Raw genomic sequence first — 9,077 nt, 5'->3', positions numbered from 1 at the left:
TGACCACTGGTCACAGAGGTCCTTAATCTAAAGATGGCGGCTTCAGCGGTGAGGGGCGCTATGGCGCTGCGTACTAGTGCTAGCCGGCCGGTGGCTTTCGTCAGAAAAATTCCCTGGACCGCAGCCTCGAGTGAGTGATGGAGACGTATTAGGGGCGGAAGTTTGAGGCTCAAGCGATCCTCAAAAGCACTGCTTTTGGCGGAGCGCTGTAATCAGCGTGGTAGCTGGATTAAGAGCTGTTGCTCCTGAGCAAACCAGTGAGCAGAATTTTTTTTTTTTTTTTGTAATTAATTGGGGATGCGTCTTGAGCTTTTGCGGCACGTATTCAGGGTCTCCTGCCTGCGGGAGTGATTTGGTGGAACAGTTCGTTACTTGCAAACGTTAAGATGTACGATTTAGAAGGGACTGTTTTGATTGCGGTATGGAGGATGGATTCAAACTGGTAAGGTTGAAGGCGGGGAGACGAACTAAAAGGCAGTTTCAGTAATTTAGTCCTAAGAAGAGGACCTGAAATAGTGTAGTGGTAGAAAAGCGGGTCAAATCCACCCATGTTAACAGAACAAAATCAACGGCTTTTCGCGATGGTTTGAATGGGAAAGAGTACGGAATGACGGAAAAGGAAGAACAACTTCCAGGTTTTTAGCGTTGGTGAATATCGTGGTTAGGATGTGGAAGCAGCAGGTTTAAAGAAGAGGAGTTAAAGGTTAAATGTGTTGAGTTTGAGAAAAACCTGTGAGGTCTCCGTCAGCAAGTGGGCAGAGAAGATTGTGTAGAGATTGAGAAGTGCCCTTTTAAACATACTGCGCAGGTTAGAATTCCACCTCGGCCATTTAATAGTTGTGCAACCCAAAGGGAGGGAATTTGGGAAAAAGGCTCACTACTGTAATTCAGTTTCATCTGTGAAATGGAGTCAGTAATAACTTTCCTCATAGGATTTTTGATTGGGTTAAAATGAGTTTATATGTAAACCGCTTAGACCTGTGCTAGATACATAAGTGCTCAATGAATGATAATCATTTTCATGATTACTGTAATTGAAGCTCAAGGGGAGAGACCTCGGCTGGAGATAGAGGGTTGGGAGTAATCAGTATGGAAATCTCTCACCAACATTGATTTTTGTCAGTTGCAGTTTTGAGAAAATGTTTTTATATTTGCCTACCAAAAATTAAAAATCCACAGTCAGTTTTATAGGTTTTCATGTATCAGGTCATCTCCCTTAAAGAAAAGAATGGAACTGGGATTACTCACCTCTTAGTTTTTGTGGTCCAGGTGTGGGTAGTGGAATGGAAAATAGATCAGTTTGTGCCTCACTTTCTCAATATGTGGCAGGTGAAGATCAAGCCAGTACAATGTCTTGCTTAGGCTCCATGAAACTGTGTAAAGGCCCAGGCATTTCATCAGCATCTTGCAGTTGCAGGTGTACAGACCATAATGGGTTGGTTTAAAACTCTTACAAAGGGTCTATGTAACATACAACTTTGAAACATTCTCTCTCAGTTTATTCATTCATTCAGCAAATATTTAAGGAGTGTTTGTGGTGGGCATTGTTCTTGGTGCTTGCAGCTGTTTTCCCTTAACAGTTATAGGTAATTTGGGAAGAGGGTTACCTTCCAGAACTAGTTTGTTTTGGAAGTGAATGTTTTCTAGAACTTTCAATACCTGGTTTAAAACGTGTATATTTAACACTATTTTGTTTATTCTCCAGTAATATGGTCTCTGAGGTCCTGATCTTGACAACTGATTTGACCAACTGGGAGAGCTCTTCAGAAATTTAGTCCCTATGGGTTGCTGAAGCATTACTAGGCATTTATTCATTCACCAAATATTGCCCTACTGTGTATCAATTACTATTGACATAGTGGACTCAACACTCGGGAAAGTTACGGTGTTGTGGTGAGGGTGAGGAGACTTACAACAGATACAGGCAATTGTTGAAGCAGTGAGGTTTAGATGCACTAGGGGAAATAACCAGGTAATATGAAATATCAATCAGGGAAAGTACAAGCACTGTAGTTCAGAAGAGATCATGTATTTTTGATTTTTAAGATTACTATGCATCTTTGAGGACTCGGGTCAGGATAATAACATTGTTTTGTATTGGAGTAGATCCCCGATAAATTAATATTCAGTGGATATATTTGGCTTGGATCTTGAAGGATAATTACAATTTAGGCAGGAAGAGATAGGATTACCAACATAACAAGGGGAAATAACGATAGACAAAGATGGAAATCCATGGGACACACAGAATTTCATTTGCTATACTAGAGAGTAACTATGGGCCAGCAATGGGAAATAAAGCAGGAAGGGTAAGCAGGGTCATCTCAACAAATTTTAAAGTATCAGCTTTTTAACCGAGTGTAAACTTTATGGAAGGCAAGGGCTTAAACAACACACTACGGTTAAATTGTCTTTTGTGTGACTTTCTCACAAGGATTGTTATCCATGCACCTAACACTATGATGAAGATACTCCTCTGCAGGGGATGAAGACTACAGTCAACTCAGCAACTTATCTGTGTGTGTCCCTACACACACTTTCCCCAAATCTGGTACATTGCAGCTTTATAGAAATGGTTCTTGACTTACAGTGGTTTCATTTACAATTTTTTGACTTTACAATGGTGCAATAGTGATACACATTCTGAAGAAACTCTGCTTTAAATTTTGATTTTTTTCCCTGTGCTAGTGATACGCAGTATGATACTCTTTTGTGATACTAGGCAGCAGCAGCAGCAAGATGCAGCTCCCAGTGAGCCATGTGATTACGAGGGTAAACAACTCATAGACTTACTCTTTGCCCTTAACCACCATTATGGTTTTCATTTTCAGTAGTCAATAAATTACATAAGAAATTCAACACTTTATTATAAAATAGGTTTTGCATTAGATGGTTTTGCCTAACTATAGGCTAATGTAAGTATTCTTAGCATGTTTAAGCTGGCTAGTCTAGGGGTGCCTGGGTGGCTCAGTCAGTTAAGTGTCCGACTTTGGCTCAGGTCATGGGTTCAAGCCCCGTGCCAGGCTCTGTGCTGACAGCTCAGAGCCTGGAGCCTGCTTCAGATTCTGTGTCTCCCTCTCTCTGTTCTTCCCCTGCTCATGCTCTGTCTCTCAAAAATAAAAAAATAAACATAAAAAAACTTTTTTATGATGTAGGCTAGGCTAAGCTATGCTGTTCAGTAGGTTAGGTGTATTAAATGCATTTTCAACTTAGGATATTTTCAACTTACAATAGGTTTATCAGCTGTAACCCCATCATAACTTGAAGATCTGTAGTCAGTACCATAGCTGCTTCCTAAATCTTAAGGCTTCAAGGAAATGCACAGTAGCTCCTGTTCACAAAATGTTTGGGAACTCTAGGCCCACTTTTGGTTTCTACCTACAATCTAGGATGAAAGATACAAAATATATTAACTCCTTTTTTTGTTGTTTAAGTAATCTCTGTGCCCAATGTGGGGCTTGAACTCACAACTCCGATTTCAAGAGTCACATGCTTTACCGACTAAGCCAGCCAGGTACCCCAAAATACATGAACTACTTTTAACATGTTTTCTCTTCCTATACAGGTGAGCTGAGAGAACACTTTGCACAGTTTGGCCATATACGAAAGTGCATCATACCTTTTGTGAGTATTCTCTTTGAAAAAAAAAAAAAGTTATCCTTTCATTATTGATCCTCAAATTTTATCCTCGAATTCTTGAGTTTTTGTCAAAACATATCAACTTGTATGACTTTCTAATGAACTAAAGCTGTTCATCAGAGTCTTTATGGATAAAATTATGGGTGATACTGATTAAAAAGTAAAAAAAAAAAAAAAAAAAAAAACTTATCCTGCACATAACAAATTACCACAAACATAAGGACTCAAAACGACAAACATATGTTATCCACAGTTTCAGCAGATCAGGAACCTGGGCATAGCCTTACTGGGCCCTCTGCTCAGGGTCTCATATAGCTGCAGGCCAGGTGTCAGCTGGGGCTTTGGTCTCATCAGAGGCTCAACTGGGAAAGACTGATGTCCAAGATCCCTCAGGTTGTTGGCAGAATTCATTTTTGAACTGTAGGACTGAGGTATCTACCTTTTTGCTGGCTTTCAGCTTGTAGGGACTACCTGCAGTTCCTTGTTACCTGGGAGGTCTGTAGGCTCCCCCAACATGGCAGCTTACTTCTTCAAAGTCAGCAGAGGAGTTTCTCTGTCTAGTCTGTTAAGTTTGTCTTAGAACATAGTCATGGGAGTGGTATCCCATCATTTTTGCCATATTCTTTTGGTTAGAAGCATGTCACAGGTCCCACACACCCTCAAGGGGAAGGGGTTATACAGAGGGTAACTTGGTGGGACATGTGTAGATCACAGGGCCATCTTTGAATTCTGCCCACTCCAGTATTATAGTAAGGACTTGATACTAAAGGATGATTTTATCTGAAAATTAATTGGTGGAGGGGCACCTGGGTGGCTCAGTCGGTTAAAGTGTCTGACTTTGGCCCAGGTCATGATCTCATGGTTCACAGGTTTGAGCCTTATGTCGGGCTCTCTGCTGACAGCTGAGTCTGGAGCCTGCTTCCAATTCTGTGTCATCCTCTCTCTCTGCCCCTCTCCTGCTCATGCTGTCTCTCAAAAATAAATAAACATTAAAAAAAAATTTTTTTTCAACTGGTAGAGAATATGTTTTAATCTTTATCCTTATTAAGTTGAATGCCTTTTTTCTTTTAGTATTTTTATATTTGTTATATTTCCTTTAAAAATTTTAATGTTTATTTTTTTTTTATAAATTTTTTTTTCCAACGTTTTTTATTTATTTTTGGGACAGAGAGAGACAGAGCATGAACGGGGGAGGGGCAGAGAGAGAGGGAGACACAGAATTGGAAACAGGCTCCAGGCTCCGAGCCATCAGCCCAGAGCCTGACGCGGGGCTCGAACTCACGGACCGCGAGATCGTGACCTGGCTGAAGTCGGACGCTTAACCGACTGCGCCACCCAGGCGCCCCTTAATGTTTATTTTTGAAAGAGAGAGAGACAGAGCACACGCAGAGGAGGGACAGAGAGGTAGACACAGAATCTGAAGCGGGCTCCAGGCTCTGAGCTGTTAGCACAGAGCCTGACGTGGAGCTTGAACTCACGAACTATGAGATCATGACCTGAGCTGAAGTCAGATGCTCCCCGAACTGAGCCACCCAGGCACCCCTCCTTTGCTTTCTAAAGAAGGTTTAGAAATCAGTTTATCAATTTGTTTTGCTTTATTCTGGGCTGTATTTTTCTGTGGGCTTTCTAGAATTACTGGATTTTTGATGGTGTAATGTGAGTACACACAAAGTTTACAGGTGCTTCACTAAAACTGCCCCTTTTTTCCTGACACTGAGAAGACTATGGTAAAATATCAACTTAAAGAAATTTAAATTCTTAACTCTTAATGTTTGTTGCTTTCCAAGGATCTAATAGATTACTCCTATCTAGTGCTAGTGAGGGTGTAGGGAAGCTGGCACTGAAATTGCTCAGAAGTTTACTTCATTTCTGAAGGGTAGTTTGGTAAAATCAAAATCCAGAATTTGTATTTGCTTTGATCTAGCAATTCCATTTTTAGGCATTTATTCTGCAGAAATGGTGTGGTTAAGAATGCTCAAAGCAACATTGTTCACTAATATAACTGGAAAGGGGCGCCTGGGTACTCAGTTGGTTAAGCGTCTGACTCCTGATTTCGGCTCAGGTCATGATCCCAGAGTTCTGAGATCGAGTATTGCATTGGGCTACGCGATGAGCATGGAGCCTGCTTAAGATTCTCTGTCTCTCCCTCTGCCCCTCTCGCCTGCTCCCACTCTCTCTCTTTAAACTAAATAAAAAAAATAGTAATATTACCACAAAGAACCTAAGTGTTTATCAATGGGATTAAATAGTCATTGATACAATGGAGTTTTTTATACAGTTGATTAAAAGAATGAGGCACATGTATTACTGACATGAAAATGTTTCTATAAGCTTAAAAACTGCAATTTTACAAAGAGTATGAAACTTGTGTTTTTTGAGGAGCATTAAAAAATTTTATCCAAAAATAGTAACACATTTTTCTTGGTTCCCATTTCCCTCTTAGAAGTATAAATAAAATAATTTAGGACCTGGAGTTAACAGGTTTAGATTTAAACAAAAGAAAATTTTGATTCTTGGTAAAACTAAATAAAATGTAACAGGAAAAAAGTTTCTGGTAAACAATTCATGTACTCAAGTTAGAAATCCAGGTTCCTATCTTAGATACACAGTACTTAAGTTTTACACAAACACAAAACATTTTTTTCAAATGTTTATTTATTTAGAGAGAGAGAGAGAGAGAGTGTGTGAGGAGGGGAAGGGCAGAGAGAGGTGAGAGAGAATCCCAAGCAGGCTCCACGTTCAGCGTGCAGTCTCACGACCGGGAGATCATGACCTGAGCTGAAATCAAGAGCTGGACACTTAACTGACTAAACCACCCAGGCTTCCCCCACACACAAAATTTGTAAAGCTTTTACAGCAGTGGTCATAAGGAGGTAGAGGAGAAATTGTATTTTTCTGAGGTAAGGAGTGAATCACTGGGACATTACCAGAAATTTCCTGCAGTCTAGGTTTATACTTAAAAAGTTACCTTTTAGGAGTGCCCGGGTGGTTCAGTCAGTTGAGCCTCAGATTCTTGATTTTAGCTCAGGTCACGATCCTAGGGTCGTGGGACTGAGTCCTATGCTTTGTGCTGATCATGGAACCTGCTTAAGATTCTGTCTCTCCCTCCATCTGCCCCCCTCTCCCACTATTTCTCTCTCTCAAAAAAAAGTCACCTTTTAAATATGGGGGCAATTTCTAAGAATTTGGTTTGGGGGTGGTGTGGAGCACAACATAACTTTGTAACAAGATTGATGATGATGTACGGAGTGAATAGACATCTTTGTATCTGTTCTTTTTATTTGGGTGGGGAGGGGCAGAGGGAGAGAGAGAGAATCTTAAGCGGGCTCCATGACCAGCACAGAGCCCAAAGGCAGGCTTGATCTCACAACCCTGAGGTCATACTTGAGCCAAAATCAAGAGTTGGATGCTTAACCGACTGAGCCACCCAGGCACCCCTCGTCTTTAAATAGCAGGGTGCTTCGAAGCACACCAGAATCTTTTCCACACGTGCTGATGTATAGGTTGGGTGATAAGCACTCTTGTTCTATGCACAAAGGGAAGCACCTTGAAGTCTGGAGCTAGGTAAATAAGGGTAATACTGTATATATTTTTTCTTTTTTCCTATTTTTCATTAGGAATAGGGAGTATGTGATTATAATGGTAGTAGTGGTGATGAGAGTAATTGGTCTCCAAAATTACCAGAAATGCACCTAGATTTTGAGGCTTAATTTTTTAGTTTCTAGAAATGAGGAAGTTAGAGTACTCTATTTATGTGATTAAAATTTCCCTTATTTTAGTGTGGTTTGTATCTTGAATGACAAAGAAACTTTACTACCTATATGTTACTTCTCTAGTGGCATCAGAAAAGCAGAATGTTAAGATTAACACGGCGGTTAAGCCTTTGGTAACTAAGTTTTTCAACATCTTTAATAATGTCTGTTATGCCGTTTTGGCAGATGAACAGTTGGTAGTTTGTTTTGGAGCTCATGGAAACGTTTTTCAAGTTCATGATTAATCTCTTCCTAAATTTTGAATTTTTAGGACAAAGAGACTGGGTTTCACAGAGGTATGGGTTGGATTCAGTTTTCTTCAGAAGAAGAACTTCAGAATGCACTACAGCAAGAAAATCATATTATTGATGGAGTAAAGGTAAATATTTTTCTGTATAATGTTGTGAGCTTTCTATATATCAGTCAATAGGTCAAAAGTATGGAATGACAAGGTCTTTGGGAGATTTGTAACTAAGGTTTCCTTAATATTGGTTAAAGAATGGTGATGGTGGGAGAGTGCCAGTTCTAAAATGTCTGGGGAGGGTAGTACAGGAAGACCCTTTAATGGTTAGCAAGGTGTATCTAACATAGAACAGTGGGAACTTACTTACAAGGTAGGGAGACTTGTTGAAATCCTGGCTTTTCCACTTACCATGCAACCTTGGGTCAAACCGATTTAGTTTTAAGAGCAGGGAACAAATAACATCCTCTTGACTTCTAGCTGCTGACTCCATAATAAAAAGGCAGTCTTAAAGTGGCAGTTTTCAGTCAGTTGTAATGTTTTTGCAGATAGTGTCTTTCCTTACAATGCTTATTTGATTTTTCTCAGCTCCACATTCAAGCTCAAAGACCAAAAATTTTACAAGGGGATCAAACATCTGATGAAGAAAAAGATTTTTGAGACTGTTACTACCTATTAAATAAAGTAAACAAAATTGAAAATTTTGCCTAAATGTTTTTATTTGAAACAAGTAGTTGCACCAAGCAAGAGCTTGCTTTCCCCACTCCAAATGAAAACCGAGCTCAGGAGGGGCAGGCGTCATTTGGCAGGACAGTTCTAGTATGTGAACATCCTTCTACTCACTGTGATTGGGGCAACTGTATTCATCAGCAGTCCTTCTTACACAAAATATTATCCCCAAAGTACTAACGTCACACAAAAGGAAGTGGTCTTAATTTCATGTGTGGAGCAGTATGTTCTATAAATGCCAAAAGGTAGGAGAAACACAAACACAACCCACTCTTTAAAAAAAACTAAATAGTTCAAAGAATTTTCCACCACCCCCCCCCTTACTCCCGTAATAAAAAGTAGTGCTGGGGTCTGACACCCAGATTTGGTTTTTATCCTGGCCATTTACAAAGTGTTTCCCCATCTGACTTGCATCATTAGGGTTATGGACAAAAGTTCATTCACTTTGAAGAACGGTGTATCTACTCCTTCCTCCTCTTCTTGCCTTCATGCTCATGTTCCTTGGGGCGGCTGCTGTCTGAGGGTCTTTTAGAGCCACCGTGCTGTTTGGCTTCTTCCAAAAACTTGTCTAAACCAAAAGGATCTTCCTCAAACTGAACTGGTCCTTCTCGGCCTCTCTGCCTACGGTCTGAACCAGAAAACTCCTTATCGGGAACAAATCTAGGGAAAAAGAAAAAGGACTATGAACCACTTTGTTTTCACTAGTGCAAACAGTG

At 40.2% G+C, this 9,077-nt stretch overlaps 2 protein-coding genes across 2 annotated transcripts in view; one reads left to right on the top strand and one right to left on the bottom strand.

Moving 5' to 3' along the window:
• Positions 1 to 22: 22 nt before the first annotated feature.
• On the top strand, positions 23 to 8,333 carry SLIRP (SRA stem-loop interacting RNA binding protein). Its single transcript, XM_047080290.1, has 4 exons — positions 23 to 130; positions 3,566 to 3,624; positions 7,663 to 7,770; positions 8,221 to 8,333. The coding sequence occupies exons 1-4, from the start codon at positions 34 to 36 to the stop codon at positions 8,290 to 8,292; spliced, it is 336 nt and encodes a 111-aa protein (XP_046936246.1). The 5' UTR covers positions 23 to 33; the 3' UTR covers positions 8,293 to 8,333.
• SNW1 (SNW domain containing 1) overlaps positions 8,327 to 9,077 on the bottom strand; it is a 33,316-nt gene continuing 32,565 nt past the window's right edge. The window contains exon 14 of the mRNA XM_047080287.1: positions 8,327 to 9,021. Coding sequence (XP_046936243.1) covers positions 8,823 to 9,021 — 199 coding nt within the window. The 3' untranslated portion in view covers positions 8,327 to 8,822. The remainder of the gene's footprint in view (positions 9,022 to 9,077) is intronic.

Source organism: Lynx rufus, unplaced genomic scaffold (assembly GCF_022079265.1).
Source record: "Lynx rufus isolate CCGP_SWC_20201006 ecotype Redwood Valley unplaced genomic scaffold, mLynRuf1.p SCAF_17, whole genome shotgun sequence".
Taxonomy (NCBI): Eukaryota; Metazoa; Chordata; class Mammalia; order Carnivora; family Felidae; genus Lynx; species Lynx rufus.
Note: the sequence above shows the minus strand (reverse complement) of the source record. Positions and strands in the feature narration are given on the sequence as shown.

Excerpts from the sequence above, each read along its gene's own strand:
- SLIRP (XM_047080290.1), top strand. The coding sequence starts at position 34 with ATGGCGGCTTCAGCGGTGAGGGGCGCTATGGCGCTGCGTACTAGTGCT. Across the intron at positions 131-3,565 it reads TCCCTGGACCGCAGCCTCGA|GTGAGCTGAGAGAACACTTT; the intron begins GTGAGTGATGGA and ends CTTCCTATACAG. Across the intron at positions 7,771-8,220 it reads ATATTATTGATGGAGTAAAG|CTCCACATTCAAGCTCAAAG; the intron begins GTAAATATTTTT and ends GATTTTTCTCAG.